This window comes from Streptopelia decaocto, assembly GCF_964273445.1.
Source record: "Streptopelia decaocto genome assembly, chromosome: 8".
Taxonomy (NCBI): domain Eukaryota; kingdom Metazoa; phylum Chordata; class Aves; order Columbiformes; family Columbidae; genus Streptopelia; species Streptopelia decaocto.
Genome location: NC_138662.1, coordinates 7,402,314 through 7,422,866, shown reverse-complemented (window position 1 = coordinate 7,422,866; position 20,553 = coordinate 7,402,314). Strand labels below are relative to the sequence as shown.

The window sequence follows — 20,553 nt, the reverse complement described above, 5'->3', positions numbered from 1 at the left end:
GCTGCGCATCTGCAAAAATGTACTTACAGTTAATGAGTCTTCACAGCTGGGGTTTCAGAGGTCCCACTAAGCATTCGCATTTGCCTCTATTTTCAGTTACAGAGGTATTGCGACTTACAAAAATGTTTTGCAGAAATAATTCTGTTGCTGGGAAAGAGCCTGGCACATTCCCACTGTGGTGGTGGCAGTGAGCACAGGGAGAGAAGGCTCCAGGATTAATTATTACTTTTACCATCAGTGACAACTTCTATTTTCCATTTGGTGTTGTTACAATTCCCAATTTATTTTGTTGTCACTGGGGAATCTGTAATTATGTATGACACGCCTGTTAACCAAATGCTTCTCCATATTCCCTCCCCAGTTCTGCTCACATGAAACAATGTCTTCCTATGCAGAACAATTACCAAATACCTCTTTCTTCTGTTGTTGATGCCTATTCTGCCCCTTCTTCTGTTTGGAGCATCCTTATGTACTTCAGACAAGTGTTTGATTTGATCAGATTTGGCCCATTGCAATAGCAAAGAGCCTGTAAGCACCAGTCCTTAAGCTGAACTGGGTGCCCAGTAAAGCCCTGTGCACGTGCGGAGGTTCTGGATGGCAGCTGCCGCTTACATTGACCCTCTCCAGCAACAGCTGTAGCAGGACTTCAGGCTGGATAATATTTTACTGTGTTTCCCTTCCAACACTCAGGGAAGATGCTGCCAGAATTAAGCGCTGGGGTCATGGTCCAGCTGTATGCTCTACCTGGGACTCATTAGAAACAGAAAGAGTGTGAGGTCTTGAGCTTTTCTTCCTGCTGTACGTGGCTGTGCCTTCATACGGAGGAAACCTGGAAGATGGAGTGGTTGGAGGGATCACCTCCAAAGCCTGCACGTGCCAATCTTCACTATGTCTTCACTACTCTACTTTGTGAAGCAAGAAACATACTTTTTTGAGGTGACCCAAGCTATGTCAACTTGGTCAGGAGAGTTGTAACATCTGAATTGCCCCACGTAGGTTGACTTCTCTAATTTGAACATGGGGAAAAAAAAGCCTTCTAATTATTTAAATTGAAAAGAAGTAGTAAGATTCATATCTGACCTGCTGCAAGGGAAGGAGCTGACTTTCAAGTTCTTGGTAAAAGCCAAATAGAGCTATACAGAAAGGGAGTTATGCAATTCGGTTCTCCTTAGACAACAGATATCATATTTTAATATCTTCCAGGGTAGACTTGTAAGATCATTTCCTCAGACTGAGAACTAATTTGCGTTTTTACAAGCTGCAAAAGTGAAAACCTGTGTTAGCTGAGATATAGATTCTTTGGTAGTTCAGTTATTTTCAGAAGGTTACCAGCTATCCCTGTCAAACTCAATCGCTTGTGAGAGCATAAATAGCAAACCAGTGCCAGCCCACGGTGACATCCTAGCCCCTCGCTAGTCAACCTCTCTCTTTCTCAGTCATCTGTAGGCTGGGAATAAATAGCTTTTGCAGAGACAGCGTTTTTTTATGCTTTTTAATGCCTCTTTTTAACTGCCCCTGCCTAAAGAACATTTTGCTACATCCATAAATGGTATAATTCCTATATTGTGAAATCCTTTTATTTCACTCAACACAGACCATCACCCACTTAAGATCATTCCCAAATTTGCTAACTACAGATTTGCCAGGTCCAACTCTCTCCATTCAATAAGTCTAATGTGTATGTGACTGCTGTGATTTGAGGGGACTTTCTACCGTGATAAAGAAACATCCATCTTCTATGCTGCCCTACTTTTGTAGGGGATTTTCATTCCACTTGTATTAATTGCTGCAGCTAAAGTAATGAAAATACCCCCCGTATTCATTGCTTTACCTTGTTGATTGTTGCATGGGCAATTCATTGCAGCTCGCAGGTCCCATTTACCATACATGAGACATGATGGGTCGCTGTTATTGCTCGCGCAGAGGTGCTGGGGGTCAGGTTTGGGTGGGTGCAGCACCTGCTGCCGGCGCCCCTGCCTGGGAGGCTCTTTGCCTTGGTCGTGCAGGTGGGCTCTGGAGTAGTTTTACAGAAACCAGGTGCAACCTGATGGTTGCAATGCTCCTGTTGGTCTTTTGTCATTTGACTTGTATGAGAGGAGACCTCTTTTCTGTCTGTGATGAGCTTCTTTTCCTTTGGAGAGGCATGGATATTTTGAATGGAAAATGGGGTTTCTGTTTGCAAGGTTTTCTCCTCAACAATCTTTCTCTCCTTTATTCTCATTTTGAAAGGTTGTAACATAGTGTGGTATTTACCTCGCTGCATTTTCTTGGTGTTAAGGATTGGTGTAGCCCCTGGTGTAGTAGTGTTCCTTTTTGGGGCACCAGACTGGCTTCCTGGGAGACAGCTTTGAGAATACATCTTGTGGCTCTTGTTTTCCATAAGCGTTGGGATCCCCTCAAGTACCTGAATTCTCTCTCGTGCTCCTCCTCCATCTGTAGAACAAACATATGTAATAAGTTTGTTATTGAGTGTGAGAAAATCAGGCGGTAAATTAAATACCTTTCATGTACTCTCATGTATCATAAAGGCAGGTGAAGGAGGAGAAATTGAGAAATCTCTCCTCCCTGGATATTTTACTGTTTTCAATGAGAGAGAGCTGGTTGTTATACATATGGAAGCAGAATGGGTTTTTTCAGCTTAGGAGCAAATAATTAGTCTTGACTGATTATGTAGTAGTGTCTCCAAATCCACTCAGGCCTCAAACTTAGTATCACTGGCAGCGTGAATATTCCCTAGCTTTCGTTGGTAGTATCTAACATCTTTGTAGTCCTCTCTTCCTGCTTCTTAAGTAAGAGGACAAAAATAGCAGAGCTGCAGCACGAACTTTTAAAAATACATAGTTCAGGAATTATTGAGGAGGTCTCCAGGTGTGCACAAAAGTGGTTGTTCCAAGGTTTGCTCCTGTGCCTTCCTGGACAGAGGCCGCGTGTGCCGGGGAGCCGTTTCCCCGCAGCGCTGTGCGGTCCCGGTTCAGCTCACTGAACATGGCAGTACCTCCGTCCCCTCCTTGTTCCTGCTGGAGAGGGTAAGAGGGGTTCTCACTGGATTTTGTGGGTGCTCACTTGAGCACATCCCACCTCTGCGCAACTGGAAGCGTCAGCTGCACATTTCTTCTGGTCTGAGCCCTTGTATCCATTCACGGTTGTGCTTTTCTGCATTTAGTGTGAGCATAGCTGCTCATACAGATCAGGCTCTGCAGGCTTTTCGCTCTAGCTGTTGGTGTTAAAATCCACAAGATGCTTTGACAAGCAGGCAAAGCCTAGGACTTTCTGTCCTGAAAACATTGGCAGTAACCAGTCACAGCTCTGTGTGGCTTCTCAGTGAAATACAGCAGGAGCTTGTGGTTATCTTGAGAATGCATCTGTGACCTGTAGCCTTGGGGTATTTATTGAAACCTGTGGTGCAAGGAGTGTGTTGCAATTTCCAAGAGAAAATGTGTGTCGAAACATCAAAAATAATTGTTTTCCTTTGGTAGGATATGACGAGTTGTGGACTCGGGCATTTTTTCCTAGAATCTGCAAAATGCCCCCTATAACAGAAGATGACACCCACCTCAAATGTATTTTCACGGGCTGTCTGGTATCCATCATTTACTTATTTGACAAGGTCACTCCATCTCTTTAGCTTTAACCTGCCGTTGAGGGTGGTGGTAACAATTGAGTGTGTCCACAAATATGCTGAAATCCGTTTGCATATTAGGCTGAGAGTGCTGGGGATGGCCTTGCTTTGGATATGTCCTTCTTGGATTATCAGCTGACATCTTCTGCTTTTCTTGTTGTATATTAGGTGCGTGGATTTTGCTCAGGTTGTATCATGAGCGCATATCTTTTTTTTCCTTATTAAACATGTCTTGCTTTCGACTGTGTGGATTTCTAGAATTACCTTTTGGAGTCTTCCACTTCAAGTGTGCATATAGAGAGGGGAAAGGCTGGTATACTTTGGCAGCGTTTCTTCTGTAAACAACCCAATGCTTTGTGAAACATGCACAGTTTGGAGTAATTTTTATGATCCAAGTGGCCCATGGAAACTTCCCTCCGTAGCCCACCTTGTAATCAGATGAGTGGATTTCCAGGCAGCAGAGCTGATTTGTTTTTTTGTGTGTGTGTGATTCAGTATGTGACCTTATCACGAGCTCGCCCTGGTCTCGCATCACTGAGGCTCGACATGTTGAGTCAATCATTTGTTCATTCCCACTTGCGTCTCACTAATCACTGTGTTGTACTGTCATTTAATTGGAGTTGTAAGCCCCTGAGATCCGTACAGAAGCGCACAATGGGAGGCTCCTGGTGCTGGGCAGGGGCTTCCCTGTGAATAAGCAGTGGGATGTGCCTGCGGTGACCTGTGGCAGGGCTGGGTGCCTGGGTGTCCGTCCCTGTGTATATCCTGCCATCATGCTGCAATAAATGCCCTGTCTGCTTTTCTGTTCGGAAGGACTGATTTAATCTCTGCGTGTAACAGAGACGTTGCTTGTGCAGAGGAGGGTGTCTTTTGTTGTAAAATGTAAGTGCCAAAAATTCTGGTACTGAAAATACTTCTCTGGACTTCTGTCATCTCAGCATCTTCTGTCATCTCAGCTATCCAAGCCGTGTGAATCCTCTTACTCTCTCTTCCTTTGGCACAGGAGATTGTAAGAGATCTTCTGCCAAAGACTTCACACACTCTTCCTTCAGCAGTAGCTGCCCATCAATGTGTTTTTTCTAGCCCTACCCAGGCAAAAAACTACAACCTTCTTCTTGGCAGCTCTGTCCTGCCTTGCCTCGGAAGCAAACCATGCTAACCAATGTATTTTAAAATAAGTACACTTCTAACTGGAAAAATTGTGAAGTTGCAGCTTCTTGCTCTACTTGTGTGATTCCAGCTTGCCATGTCCCTCTACCTCCCTGCTGCTATTCAAAAATCCTGTGCTCCTTTTTTCCTTCCCCCTTTTTCCCTTCAGCCTCACCTCACCCGTGTGATGCAGATTGTGTGCGTCCGCTGCTGCCGCCCTGCCGCTCCGCAGTGGGATTGTCCCAGAGGACAGCTTCAGGGTGAGCTGCTTGGAGCAGGCAGCAGATGCATCGCACGACTTACCTAGTGTCTCTGGTCACTGCTGGGGACATACGGTCCAGCAGGGTTATCTCAGGACTGAAATAATTGCTGTGTATTGCAGAACTGTCTATACTGTGTGCTGAAGCTCTCTTGGGCTGCTGTATAAATAGGTTGTTCCACGTAAAGCATCCCCTTCTGTAAAATGGCACTGTTCTCCCTCTGGCCTCTGGGCATTTACCTTCTTGGTTTTTTTGTGTGTGTAATTCAGTATGTGACCTTATCACGAGCTCGCCCTGGTCTCGCATCACTGAGGCTCGACATGTTGAGTCAATCATTTGTTCATTCCCACTTGCGTCTCAAGTGGGTTTGGGTTGGTTGGGATTTGCTGCCAGTTGACATTAACAAATCTGTGTGATGATGTATCTCTGAAATACCCGTTCTTTCCCTGTACACCTCAAATGCCTTGTTAATCAAGTTTTTCTCTGTTGGAATAGGTGTTCTATTTACAATGCCAGGAGCTTGAGCTGGCAAATGGTAACAAATAGTTGTGATTTTCTGAAGTTTGTTAAAATAACTTGATCGGTGAGTGTTGCCAAGATGAAAGTGCAGTCCTCTCTGGCTGATTGATGTATGATGGGATACACCAGCACTTGCAGTGCAGCACTCACTCCTCTTGGAGCACCCAAAGGTGTGGGGGTGGATACTCCCTACACTGGTGGCCCAAAGTGAGGAAGCACTGTTGGGCAGCTGGACCTTCAGTCATACCCGGCACAGCTGTTGTAAAAATGGGCATACTTAAAAACTTTTGCTTGTGGAAATGAAGTGCAACATGTGCCAGGGATAAGTTTGCTTTCTGCCCCTTCTGTAGTGATAAATTTGCATTGCAAAGCAGCTGTTGGCAGAACAACACCTAAGAAATAGCTTTGTTTCAGTCATTGTCACCATGTGAAGCATTTTCTTGAGTGATGTAGCATCGTGTGCACTTGTCCTTTGAATTCATTTGTAGGTGAGATTTTTTGCCTTGAGCTAGAAAGATTTCAAGTAATCCTGGGCTGCTCTTACTCACAGATTGTATATTTTTTTATTGTGTTTGCATTCACGATTGGTTAATTTTCTGTGAAGATCTGTAGAAACTACATATATTATTTTGTAACCATTTGGAAGGTATTTATCATTGTAGCATCAAAGTGCTTCAGAGGAGCATGGTCTATCAGCTGTGGCACAGATAGCGTGTTGCCACAATTGATAGATTGTGTATGTGGTCAGAAGGTGATTTTGGATTAAGATGTAAAATCCCTTGATCAAGTTTCTATATGAAAGTTAATAGGACTCATGCCACAGATTTGCTTTGATGCTTTTGAAGTCGTCCTTTAAGTAAGCTGGTGACTAACAGAACTGCAGATGCACCATCAGAAATTCCCTCTGTACTCTTAGAAGTGGATGATGCTGATGAAATGACTGAAGTTACTTAAAGGAAACACAGAGGCAGTGAGAGGGAAATGTCTGTATGGGTTCAGCTTACAGGAATAAAGGCATCTGGGTGAGCACATCATAACTTTCATTTCCAGAGCAAGACCATTTTCTATCATGGTTTTGCCATAATGGTTTGCACAAGACCTGTCACTGTGACAGTCTTTCTCGGCGCTATCCCAGCAATGTCGCGGGAAGCACCAGATATGTTCTATGAGCATATGAGCCACACTGTAGTGCTAAGACTCCATCTGGACTATTTTGATAAGTTGGGGCACACCAAAACATGGTTGCAGTTTTCACTCGATGAGTCGTTTTTGTTAGCTTCAACAGCAGAGCTGTTTGTTCGTGATTTTATGCTGTCTTGGCGGCAATTGCTTTTCGCTTTCCTTGGTACACTGTTGACGGTGGGTTGCCGGAGCAGGAAGGTAAAAGTTTGAGTCTAGAGGCTGAAAAAGATGTCAAACTGCACACTGCTTGGGCCTAAGGATGGCAGGAGTGCTGCTTCCTTCTCTTAGAAGGGCAATTGTCAGATTGCTTTTCTGGAGAAACTTTTCTGCTTAAGTACGGTTATGATAGACAGTGAGAGAGAGCTGGAATTAATTCCCTTCATATGTGGATTTTGGTCTGTTTTCTTCCCAGCTGAGTTTGTGTTGGACCTTTTTAATGTAAATCGTGGAAGTTTGGGTACCTTGAATTGAGGTACATTCAAAAGGTATCTTGAATTGAGGTACATTCAAAAAGAGTACCTTGAATTTTGCCATTTTCTGCTCGGGTTTTGAGAAACACACAAAGAAAAGGTTAAATTCAAGTGTTTCAGGTTTGATGGTGCAAGATCAAAGCTATGGCAGTCAGCAACTTTTAGTTGTGAATTTCTGTTTCCATTTGACTGTAACTGGGCTGTTAATGTTTTTGACTAGAAATGAAACATGATTACAGTGGAAAACGGGCTGGCTCGCCTGAGTGGGCTATTGTGTCATTATCCATCAATCACAGGCAACAAGGAAACAAGTATTTAACACAGAAGAACACACGGTTATTATCCTCCCCATTCCCCTGCAAGCCACAGGGCACTTTCAGACTGTTATTAAAGCTTTAATACCCACAGAGATCACAAGAAACACTGTGTGCTACAGGACTGGTGGTCAGGAGCGTTGCTGTCGTTCCGTGTCTGCGCAGGACAAGAAAGCACGTTGAGTGGAAGAACACCGAGGGTGCCAGCAGAAAACAGCCCTCTGTGCTTCCAAAGGAAGGCACAAACTTCCCCCAATCCTCTCTAATTTAAGAGAGGGAGAATTTTTTCTTGCATCAAGTCTGGTGACCTGTTCAACCCAGCGTGTGTGAACAGGACAGCAGCTGAGAGTCCTCAGTGCCCCTGTGTGACCAGCTTGTCTTTGACTACGATTGCTCCATGAAAGGGGCAATAGGGAGAAAATCCTGAAGCTGTTTTGTACAAGGAGACAGAGGGAGGTGGGAAGATCTTCAACAGAAGCTGCAAAGTGTGTGGTTGTCTTGTTTCAGTGAAGTGTCTGATGTAAAGTTGCATTCTGCCTTCAGGTTTGTTTTCCTGCCTTGTTGCACTGTGTGCATGCATTGATGTTGCATCACTATCACTTTGTACCACCTGTAAGTTCAGGTAGTGATGTCTTCCACAGGATGAACAGCTTCCAGAAGTAGATTCCCCAAAAGACAGTGGTGTAAAATCAAGCGCGTCATGTAATGGATTACATTTTTAATGAGGTCAGAGCCACAAAGTCGTAAACATGAGATTCAAGTATTTAAATCTCTGAAACTGTTGTCTTTAGAACAAGAGGAAGAAAGGAATTCTCTCCTGTTTTTATAGACAGCAGGGGAGATTTTAGTTTTTGTGATGTACAGTCCATGTCTTAGCAGGAAATTAGCAATATTCAGATGGGCTTCATGTACCAGATTTGAGCCAGGATGGCAGTAAAAGCCCAAGCAAACACTTAATGTACTTTTCCATCAAGGATCTCGGGAGCAGAGTTAATAGAGAAAGTAATTTTAAGTCCTCAGAATCCCAAGATATATTTCCTTACACATAAAATCAGGTTGAGAAGTCTCACTAAGAAGTTGTCTCATGGTGTGAAACTGTACATTAATGATATGATGACTAAGGTATTTTACTGTTTATAATCCCAGGTTTTTGAAAGCCTGATTGATTCTTCCTGACTTTAATATCACTGAAGAAGAGAGCTGAGTTGGTTGTTTTGTTTTTTTTTTCCACTGACAAGGTGGTGTGCTGTGCCTGGTCCTTGTGAGACTGGTGTTTATCCTCTACCACTGCCTCCTCTGCCCATTGCACTGACTTCTCCTCCTTTCTGGTGCATACCAGGCCAGTCATTAAACGTCAGAAGTGCCTGGGTGAACCTTGTACGCCTCAGTGCCCCTGTAAAGAGGAGCTGCTGGTCCTAGGGGAGCTGTGACACCCACTAGTGTGACGTTGCACCTGGGACAGGCTGTCAGGAGAAGCTCCTTTCCTTCCAAAGGGCTCAGACAGCTCTGTTCTCACGCTGTGCCAGGTTCCTGGGCAAATACTGACCAAAGAACAGCCTTTTCCCAAATCAGCTCCTAAGAGTAGCTCTCCTAAGAGACAGCACCCACTCAGATCTAGAAATCTTTGCAGGTGCCAGGCTGAGGATGTGCCAGCTGCCTGGCGGTTCTCTGTAGGCCTGGCTGTTAAGGATCTGGATGTAGCTTTCAGACAGGCCACCTCAAGGTCATGGTGGTGCACTGGGAATCATCCTTGAGATGGCCCAGGTAAGTGTTGCTCTGCCAGTGCCTTTTCCCTGGCAACTGGCTGGGTTCTTACCCTTTTGGAGTCAGAATTTGCCATTAACTAGGAATCTGAGGATGTTGAGAACTGAAGTCTTCAGGGACAAAACCCTCTTTTCATCCAGAGCTGCTCTGTCTTCCCAGGGTTTTTGGGGCTTTTCCTTGTGGCAGAGGGGCTGTTCTGCAGGCAGCTTGCCTGAGAAAGCCTTGCCAGTGGGGGCTCTGAGACTTTAAATCAGGGGGTGCAGAAGTCTATTTGAAGTCTTGTCTGGGGGAACCTCTGGACTCTTCTGGTCCCCATTTAGAGTTGGCGTGTTCTTAGTAAAGGTTTGTTGCTGTGCAGAACATCCTGCACCTTGATCATGCAGGTCAAGCCATATCACAACTGGCATGTAATCCCACAGTTACGTGCTCCAGCAAAAGGGCATGCTTTTGTTTGGATATGGGATCATTAAATGCTCAATCAAGTACACTGAATTGTCTAGGAATAAATTTACCCCTTTAAGGCAGAGCTTTTCAGCCAGACTTTTTCCAGCATTATTTTGCATTGAGATTGCTCTTTAGTGTTTTGATATTGTGCTTCAAATCTATGAGTAAGGAGTTGGACCTTTTCTCATCGTTCTCCCAGCTTCCTTATGGGCATGGCTAATTGTAAGGTACCCTGAGGGGAAATGACGGAATCAGAATTGCACGGGAAAGGTCCTGGGGTGGATTAGTGTATTGTGCTAAATGTGCCTCATCTTTATGTTGTTAAACAGTGTTAAGGGATGAGATGACCTTTGAGGAAGAAGGTGGCCATGTAACAAAGTGTTGAGAAATAAGTCCAGGCACCCTGGAGCAGCATTTTGGAGGGAGAAGAGAAATCTGAGCTGGGAGCAAAGGGAGTCTTTGAAGCAGCTGCTGTTCAAACACAGAGCCCAGGCAGCAGACCATGATGAATCAGAAAAGGAATATAGATGAGGCAGAGCCATGTGGACCCTTCCCTAGAGCCATCTAAGAATAACGATGCTCAATATGCTAAATATTTAAACACTCTTAAGTTTTGATAGTTTTAAGTATACTTTGCAAAGCGAGGATTCAACCTGATTCGTATTTCTTTGAGCACTGGAACAAGTGTTTGATATGTATGACCTTCTTAGCTCACCCCCAATAAGTCCATAACCATCCAGGCTCCTCTTTGGCTGTGGAATGAGAGCGCAGCCGGTAACACCAGAGCGCAGCACTTGTCCCTGTTGGAGCTGTTATCTCCTGATGCCCCCCGACCCTCACTGTCTGAGCTCTAGAAATCCTCTTCTGACCCCTTTGTACTGCATAGGAAAGCCTTTAATTTTAAAATTTCCTCATTTTTCCAGTGATCCTATAATGCTGATCTGCAGAGATGCCCTCTTGAGAGGGGTGAGGGAAGCTAAAGGATAGAATTAACGTTACAGGGAAACGTTAGGGCTTTCGGTGGCAGGTAAAGCTCCACTTTGCTTCACTGGATCAAAGAAAGCTTTCAGATGTGTTGAAATCTCCTTAAAGGGTGAAATGCAGAAGCCATTTGTGTCACCTGTCACCCAAAGCTGGCCCTAGAGCATGTGCAATCCCAGGCACATTGTGTGTTTTTTCAAGCTGTGACAGATTGCTGTTACCCTTCACAGAGCCGTAATACGGACCTTGCCTGTACTGACTGTTTTGGTGGCATTCTCAGAATAGGACTGTGCTGACAAGTGAAGCAAACACTGTGTTTAAAAGATAAGCACTTTGAGAGTCTTAACTTGGAAGTGAATTGGAGTTCTGGAAGGCAATTTCTGTGTATATTTGCAAAAGGGATGTTGGTGGGGTGAGATGATTGTAGAAAGATACTGGGACTTGCTTAAAAAGAGTATGGCTGGTATCCAGGGTATTTAGAAATTGTAGGAAGAAAACTGAAGGTGTCTCAGCAGGCTAGATGAGGGGTGTCTGTGGAAATATGGCTCTTATAGGCTGCAGACTGGCACCTTCTGCTAAAGGACAAGTAACCTGGATGACCAGGCAGACAGGGAGGCTTGCAGAGGGGAGCAAGTAGAAGTGGAAACTTGAGTGTCATGGTGGATGGTCCCAGTGCAAGTGAGGAGTGGGTTTTGTACGAAAGGAGTTTGAAAAAGAGACACCGAGTGCTATCCAGGATAAAATAATCCTTATGTAGCATCTTAATCTGTTATGTTTATTACTGCATCTTCAGGACTCTCCAAGTTATCCTCCTAATACCTCAGTTCTGTGCTAGTGTTGGTTTTGTTCAACATGCCCATCAGTGGTGTGCCTAAAGTTCTGTTGTGTGAACTCAGGACTGATGATGACATCTTTGGGCTCTCAGGCCTCCTCTGACCTTGAAGACCATAATGCTGAGCATGCTGTGCTCACTGTGCGTCAGGTCACTGTCGAGACAAGTGCCTCGTTGCTAAGTGCTTCAAGGTGATGCCACGTGCTCTTCAGCTCCAAGCACTGCTGCAGCCCAGGAGTTAAATATGGCATCATAGAATCATTTTGGTTGGAAAAGACCTTTAAGATCATCACATCTAACTGTTAACCCAACGCTGCCAAGTCCACCTCTAAACCATGTCCCTAAGAACCTCATCCTCCTTTCGGTGACCACTAACACAACCACTGTGCAAGACTGATTTCAGTGTTAGTCTTGATAGAGCTCTGTAATAATAGTACACAGTAGGTGGTTTGAATCCACTTGGCGATGTAACTGTTCCCCTGGGATCCACCACTTGTCAGGCCGTCCTTTTCCTCTGTATTATAGTATCTTGAATTTTCTGCCTTGGCTGTCAGTTACCTTGCAGTAGAGTGCTGGATACTGATAGATCAGGCCAGTAAAAACAAGTCCATGAGCTGCAAATGCTTAGGGGGTGGAGGAGGGGGCTGAGAGCCTTGGGCAAAGTCACACTGGAGTAGGAATTTGCTTGTGGTTACTGTTCCTGTAGGCAGTGCCAGATTGCCGCGGTACCCTGCAGCAGGCTGCACTGCTCTCGTTTCTTCATCTCTCCGTGTCATGCTCTGTTTCTAAATGTTTAATTACCGACAGATTGTGGTTTGTGGGTTCACAGCTTTTCTCATCTGCTTTTTGTCAAAGGTAAGCAGATGTACTGCCTGTTGCTCTGTAGAGTTGAGTCCCTTGTATGGCAGCTGCCAAGGAGCTTGGAGATAAAAACTTCAGCATATGGAAAAAACGGGATGAGAAGCCAGTTTCTGTGACTGAGATGATCTTGTTTTGAAATACATCCAGCTGGTCTCATCCTCCAAGGTGTCTTGGTGTTGGCCCCCTGCTCTGTCCTGGGAAGCTGCTACCTCCTGAATTCCACGAGCAGCTGTGGAGCTGTGGGTTTGAGGGACCTTTGTTGTTTGACCCCACCTGCCTGCATTATCTGGAGATTATTACTGTAAGGGGGAGAGCTTTGTGTTCTCCCTGCCAGTTCCCTCCTGCCTCTGGCCAGAGACAAGAGCCATGCCAGGGAAACAGGAGGACCTGCAGTAATTTACCTTGTGTTGCAGTTGGGGTTGTTATATTTGCATTTATAATCCATACTCAAATAGGAGAAAAACCTAAGAGCGGTCTGATTTGCGGTTACAATTAGATAACCTGACTTCTGCTGTTGGCTGCTTGTCTCCCTGTGCTCTCCCATGCATTTGGAGAGCAGGACTGGAAAACACCCAAAGATGGCGAGAGATGGCGGTTCTGGGAAGTGCTGCTTCTCTACTACTCATTAATCAGTTTAAATAATTTTTAAATGATGGGTGTATAATGGTTTTTGAATAACCATCCTAATTATAGCAACTATGCGTAAGAGGGCTGAATTAGCATCACATAAAGGAGGTTAATTCTGGTATTTTAATGTGACTGCTTTGCTGTGCTGCCCGTAAGCATTCTTTTGTCATAATCTTTGTATGTGATTCTATATCTATGTGCAAATTATATTTTCAGTTCATTTTTAACATGTGGAACCATGTCAGCCTTCTGACTTGATTGTTACTCAGCAGGAAGGGTACCAGAACCTTTCAGTTCATGGCATGGATATTTTCCATTTAATCGAACTATGAACAATATAAGGAAATAATTAGCTGAAGTGGTGTTTGGTTCTGTGCGCAGCTCAGCTGCTGGAGGAGATCTGAATGTGGTTTGCTCGTGGCACAGGCACCTCCTGTACCCCCCTGGTTGCTGCTCTGTGATTGTTGCCAAAGAGGAAACTTTGGCTTATTAATCCTCATGGATCTGGGGGCTCCAGAGCTGTTCCAGAAATGACCCGCTGCTGCTCCTCCAGGTGTGTGATCTATCAAACCGAGACTGACGGTTGCTGTTCCACTGAGTCAGGTGCTTGTGACCTTTCTTGTGACAAGGGACCAGGGGACGGTGACCTGGCGTTACCAGCCCACAGAAGGAGCCAGACCAGGCTCCACCTTCCTCCACAGCAGCGCCGGTGGCTACATCCACATGTCTGTGTGGTTTGGCAGCCCCTGTGGTAGCTGCTGAAGCACTGCCCATGGGGTGAAAGATGTGGAGAGCTATCTGCTCATTGTTAAGAGGCTCCGAAGTGAGATTTTGCTGAAGTTTTTAATGTGCGGCCAAATTCAGTTAAAGAAGAAGCCTGATCTGATTTGAGGGAGTGTGCCGTACTCCAAAAGCTCTCCACGTTTCAAATTTTCTAGGTCACTCTTGGATGCTATAAATTTTTTCCAGGGAAGCAGTTATCAAAAACTTTAACATTGATGATTTGTATTCTTCTGTCATCTCAGTCTTAGAGAGAGCATAGAGATACCTTTTTGGCAAGTTCTCCCCCTCCTCAACCCCCAGTCATCATCATTAGAAGGCTGTCAACAAGCATGAAAGCCACCAGCGTGCCAACTACATGTGATGTGAATGATTGGCAGCCGAAGCAGGCGGCTCGTGCCGTGCCCAGCCTGCAGCGGGCTGTCCCCAGCCCGGCAGTGCCTGCGTCCCTTCCCTGGGAAGCGTGAGCAAAGCAATCGGTGCTCGGTAGCACACACAATTTCTGTCAGCGTGAATTGCCTGTGTTCGGAGCAGGACGTAAGTTCTTCCCTTGCTAAAGTAGCACAAGTCCGAAGAGTTTACACTAGAGATGAGTTAGAACAACCCTCATGAGTGGGCATTCCGTGTGCTAGCAGTGTGATCTGTTTTTTTTTCGCACAGGTAAAGTTACCTTTACCACTTGGATCGTATTGTATTAATTTTAATGCTTCTGGTTTTATTGCCTTTGATGACAAAGAGCGTGGAAGCTGCTCTAGGGAAACCGGACTTTCGCTGCCAAAGCCTTGTGCCCAGCTGACACACAGTCTCCAAAGTGCTTTTGGAAGGATTTTGTCACCTGTGAATATCACAGCTAAGGGATTTTCCCATTTTCTTTACGGTAACCCGTTCTTGTGGGTTTTATCCCCGCTCAGTGAAGGGCATTGAGACATTGCTGCTTGCTGTGTGTGCTCTCTGCAAACAGACTTTACTGTTTCATGGCATCGTGCTCTAGAACCACCTCATGGTGGGATTGCTCAGTTGATCAGAGTTTTCTGTCAGTAATATTTGCATACTAAGCCATCAGCTATTATTCTAGATAATGCAGACCTTTAAGTAGCTTCAACTGAAACGGCTTCTACTGAATTGTGTGGCTTAGACTAGAATCCAGTATTGAATCTCCAACAGACCTCTAAGTGAAAAAACATGTATAACTGTGTTTGAAAGATATGAAACAGCAGCATAAATCATTGCTCCCTGCAGTAAAGTCCTGATGCTCTGTTTTGATGAATTTGGAAATTCAGGGAAAAGAAAAAAAGCAGTAGAAACTGCTCGTGCCCATGGAAATCTGGTCATTTCCATGGCTGAGAGCTCGGTATTCTAGGACTGCAGAGCTGTGCTGCCTTTTAAACCTTCCCTGATGAGTCAACTGGGTGTTTACTGCTGCTTGTGAGGGGGAGGCTCCTGCCTAGGAGGACCAGAGAGACATTTCTGTAGCACATAGTGATTTAGAAAGAAAAGGCCAAGCTGCTCAGAAATACAGGATGTTAAAAACCCACAAGGAGCATTAATGGGCATAGTGCAGGTGAGTCTGTGAGAGAGGTTTGGGGTAAAATGTGTGAATATGGAAGAGATTCTTACTGTCTGGGTACCAGACAGTACATGTTGCATTCCTTGGGCTTACATTTGGTTTTGTTTGTTGGTGGTTTTTTCCCCTGGCACTGTTCCAGAAATTCTCAGAAATTCCAAAGATCTGCTCAATTGCAAGTGGTGAACTGAAAATTAGAGTATTATCCAAAACATTTTGCAGAGAAAAGGAATAAGATGTAGATGAAAAAAAAGAACAAGCAGTGACAGGGACTAGAGGAAATAAAGGTTCTGAAAATATTTGGGATGGCATTTAGTAACAGAATGGGGCAATGAGGAATTTAAAGTCACTGAATTCTGACAATGTGTGTCCTAAACGAAGGACTCATTTTGATGTGTTAAATGATGATTGCAACCTTGAAAATTACTTTATCAAGAAGAAATCAGTAAGAGAGAGCTTGTTGAAAAAGTGAGCAGGCAATCAGCAGGGTGTTAAGGAAATTAGGGGGTAATTATGCAAGTGACACTTTTTGCAGTCTCCGAGAACTGAATTTGCAGCAGAGACCATCACCACATGCAATTAAAAACCATCTTCCCCAAACCCAAAAATAATCCTAAGGCTTTCTGGCGAGTTTTATCCCCAGTGGCTGGCAGAAGGATGAACCTGTGTGATGGAGTGCCCTCAGATCTGGTTGTCCTTATTTCCCAAGCCCCCAGGGCTGCAGCGAGGACTCTGAGGACTCTCCCGGCGCGGGTGCAGCTCCGCTGGTGAGGATGCGCACCCTGCCTTCCCTCCTGCCTGCACTTGCTGGGTCCTGCTCTGCTGACCCTGCCTGTCTTGTGAGTGTATGATGGAATGTGGTGGCTGCCCGGCCTGGGAGAGGGAGCATCTCCATCTCAGAGGGACGAGCGGTCCCAGCGGCACAGCCTGGATGTCCATGTTCCTGTCTTGCCCAGTTGTGTTTCCTCACATGCTTTAGCAAAGGTAGGAACCTGCTCCCAGACATGCAAAGTAGGCAAACCCCATGCTGTGAACAGACCCTGAGGAGATTCATTGCAGCTGAGGTCGCAGCTCTGTGCGCTGGGTGCACACACCAGCCTGCAGCAAGGTCTGGGGACTGCAAGTCCATGCTGGAAAGTGGTGCTTGAGCAGCTGGCAGCAGAAAGGAAACACCTGAAGTGTTCAACGCACATAGGCCTGCTAGGAAAGGCTCGCCTTCGTCCCTAAAAAGCAAGCTGCAGGAGTGGGCCTGGTGGAACCTGACCTTACAGGGTGGTGTCTGTGGTCTCCAGCTTTCTCCACTGTGTTTTTTTGTAGGGATTAAAGGATTGTTGTACTGCCGCTGGGTGATTCCCTCCCGTGAACTCTTCCCTCATGCTTTACGTATTCCCTAGTATCTCACTCATGTTCTGCACAGCGATTTATGTATGGTTGTATCATGACTTCTGAATAACAACTCTGGGAGCTTGTTTTCTCTTGTTCATGGTTTGCTCTGAGGGCTCTTGTCTGGCTAGGCTATGAGGTCAGAGTACCTGGGAAGCTTCTGACTCACCAGAGATCTCCAAAATAGCTTTACAGCTCCCTGACATCTGTCTGTACCATTCAGCAATGGGCCAGAAGAGCGACCGTTCTCCTGGGGTTTGGGAAACCTGGGTCTGAGTCTCATCATTGTCAGCGAGTCTCATATTGTGGTCTGGGAAATACAGACTGGCCTGGCATTGCCTCCAGTGACACAAGATGTCTGATGGCTCCGTGCATCTGTAGCTCCGTCTGTACCCTGCATGCCCAGGCATCGTCTGTTGTCCACAGCAGATGAGACCCACCAGGAGTCCTCGCTGCTCTTTGCTTTTATGGGATGCTCTGGGCAGGAGCTGGGGAACTTGCACCTGTGGCTTCATTTCACCCTTAAATCATCTGCATTTCAGCAAAGCTTGTGGATTTGTTGGGCTCCTGACGTCTCTCCAAGGTGCGGTGCCCGGAGCTGGTAGCAGTGTGTGTTTGTAGGCAGTGGAGCTCCTCTGGTGCTGCTGCTCAGGTGCTCGAGGCCAACCCCAAGGACATGCTGGCACACCTGTCTGAAGGAAAGCCAGGGTTTCAGGAGTGGCGTGGAGACTAACCCAAGTATGAAAATTCTCTCACCTTGGTGATATTTTTCCTTGTATTCCTCCTCAAGTAGCTGCCTTGAGGCTAGCCTGGTGGTGGCTGGTGTGGAGCAGACTGTTCAGCTGCCCCTTCCCAGCATGTGGACAAAAACAGGTTAAAGCAACTTCCCTCTCATGCTCTGGTTACTCTGCTCATCCTGGGAGGTGACAAAGCCTTTCTGCCTAGTTCCTCTGGAGCTGACACGCAGCTTTGTAGCCCTGTGCTAGACCAGGGCACAGGCAGCTTCCTTTCCACTTCCACAACAAAGCTCCAGTGAATTGTACCAGGAGACTTTCCCTCCTTTCACCCTGTTTCACTTGTGGAACCTTTAGGAATCAGAGCTTTAACCCCTTTCTTTGCCTCTGAGCAGTCTGCGTGTGCTGGGCACGTTCGTCATTTACCCCCTTGTCTCAACAGGGAACTCTTTCGATCGGTGGCAAAGAAGTGACCCTTGAATACACACCATGCCCAGAGTTCTGGCGCTGCAAACGTGTAAGTATGCGATCAGAGAGCTGTGCTGTGCCTTCCTGCTGGCAGTTGCAGTGGTAGCAGAGAGGAGCGTTAGATATTTGTTCAGTGGGTGAAGATCACTGACACTAATACCTGCCCTGAAGCTCTTGCCTCTTCTAAACTTTGGTGGTTTTCCCTACCTTGCTTTTGGTACCACCTTTGAGTGTGTGTTGCTTTAGTACAGGTAACCAGTGTTTTAAGCACAATTCCATCCCTATGCAATCGTTCCCTTTTAACATGTGGGGAAAATAGTGTGCAGAACCTTTTTCCTTAAAAACCAAAAGGAGACAGTGATCCTGCCAACCGGAATGGAACAGGTTTTCATTTGCCTTCACTGCCCAGGTAACCAGAACTTTCATTAGTGTAACAGTGCAAACTACCCATCTTCTCACCCAAGAACCTGCGATCTAGATTTGAGTGCAGTAAGTGCATCAGGGAAGGAAGCATGGAAACGAGTCCCAGTCCAGGCAGCAGTTGGTACAGACTGGAACTGGCCCATTTCTGGGAAGACACAGTTGCCCAAGGGTTGGGTTTGTGCCCATGCCCTTCCCACAGTTCTCCCAGAACAGGTGCTTTGGGCTGCAGTGGGCTGGGGAGCAGTGAGAGCAAAGCGCTGATTGCAGGGAAGGGATCAGTTCTGGTTGGACTCCTGCCTTGACCGCTGGATCCCACTGGGCTACAAAGACCTTCATCCACGCTAACGGGATGCACGCCTATTGCCAGCAGAGCCATTGCTCAGCACCTCGTCTGTGCTCGCAACACTCCAGAGATGGGGACAGCAGTTTCAGGTGGTGGTTTCACAATAGTGCTCAGTGCAGTGGGAAGTAGCTGGAGCGTATGTCCCTGCTGTTGCTGGGCACCTGCGTAGCCTGGAAGCGCTTTCTCATGCCCAGGGCATTTGCAGGGGTTTAGTTAGAGAAAAAAAAATATTGTATGAAAGAGAAGCAATGCATTTACAAAGAGCTTGAAGAGGAAGTTAGCAATGCTATGTTTGGAGAGCTGTGAAGACGGGGCGCTTGGCTCTTTCCACAGTGGCTCTGGGTGGGAAAACCATGTGAGCCTGTACAGTTCTGCCTCTTGGCTAGCACACACCTCTTCACTGACTCTCCCTGGGCAGCAAATTACAGTTTAGCTCAGGTAAGGACTTCGTCACTGCTTTAGGAGTGAGTTGAGATTAGGGAATACAAAGGTAACTTTGGATCCTTTGAAATAAGAGGGTGGCTAGCAGGATGGTGCATGGCATGGAGCCTTTTGGTCCTGCGTCACGTGGGAGGGTCCTGTCTCAAGGATTAGTGAAGTTACCTCCATGGTGTAAACAAATCTCTGCTCAGAAGTTGTGTGAAAATCCTGTTCCCAAGGCAATTCCAGTGGTGAACCATAGGAGGATTTCCCTTCCGTTCCAGCAAAGGCTCCTGCTGCTATGACCCATCCTGTCCCTCAGGCTCTCACTGCAGCTTTTCTGCAGCTGTTACTTTCTGAAAGCGCTGCAGAGTCTGCCTTTCTGGAGTGGGTGCCTTTAAAACATAGCATCCTCATGCTGTTCCGTATTCCATTGCAGTGTAAGGTGTGTACTGTGGGCTACAGATCCTCCTGTTCCTACTGCAAGCTCCCAAGAGATGGTGAGTATATCAGCTCCCCCTGCATTTGGTCAGTTAAAAGTTTGATCTGCCCCGAGAAGTAAGTTTCTCTTCTGGCTTAAGTGTGACAGATCTCTTGGTGGACCAGCTGAGCACTGTGAAGGAGAATTATTGATTTTACTTCATTTAGAGCCTTTTCCCTGTCCACAGTAAAGATGTTGCATGCAGATGGGTTGCTACCAGGTTCTCTCTTCTGGTGAGGCTTGGTGGAGCGGCGTCTCTCTGCACAAGGCCTTCCCTTCCTATTGCTTTGGCATTGCCCTTCATCTACGGAGTTCCAGGCTGTGTGTCCTCTAGGACTGTGAGCTAGTGCTGCCGGCCGTCAGTGAGATGGCTTCTCCTCAACCCACCTTGCTTGGGAGCTGCAGCTGCGTGTTTTTAGCGTTACTCTTTGGAGGCTCTTGGATTAGAGGTGAATCCAGGACGTGCATCGCTGAACTTGCCTTATTAACTGTGAGAAGTGCATGGAGAGGAGTTATGCATCTGCTGGAGCTTCTCCTCACCCCACCAACACCTTTGCTCTTTTTGAGTGGGAGGGTGTGAGAGCCAAAACATGCTCCCTTGATAACTGATTTCTTTGGGATGAGCAGGTGTTCCAGGCACTCTGTATCTTTGAGCAGACTTCAATGTTTTGCATTTCTTACCCACATACCCCAGGCAGAAGGGCATTAAAATAACTACTGCTGCAGAACTCTGAATTTACTGAAACACTGTCCCCGTGGTTGTGCTTTCCTTGTGCTGTGGCTCCTCCATCAGCCTTATGAAGGCAAAATTCACCTAGCTGGCCCAACACAACTATGAATTGTAATAAAGCTGCCAAGGAGCAAATTAAACAGAGCCTTTAAGATGCTGTGAAAACAGATTGTAGTGCATGCTGCTTACCAACTGGTTTTGTTGA

At 46.1% G+C, this 20,553-nt stretch overlaps 1 protein-coding gene across 1 annotated transcript in view; it reads left to right on the top strand.

Annotated features, from left to right (window-relative positions):
* The window catches only part of RBM6 (RNA binding motif protein 6), a 57,411-nt gene that overhangs the window by 23,091 nt on the left and 13,767 nt on the right, over positions 1–20,553 (top strand). The window contains exons 7-8 of the mRNA XM_082059855.1: positions 17,926–18,000; positions 19,577–19,637. Of these exons, the coding sequence (XP_081915981.1) occupies positions 17,926–18,000; positions 19,577–19,637 (136 nt within the window). The remainder of the gene's footprint in view (positions 1–17,925; positions 18,001–19,576; positions 19,638–20,553) is intronic.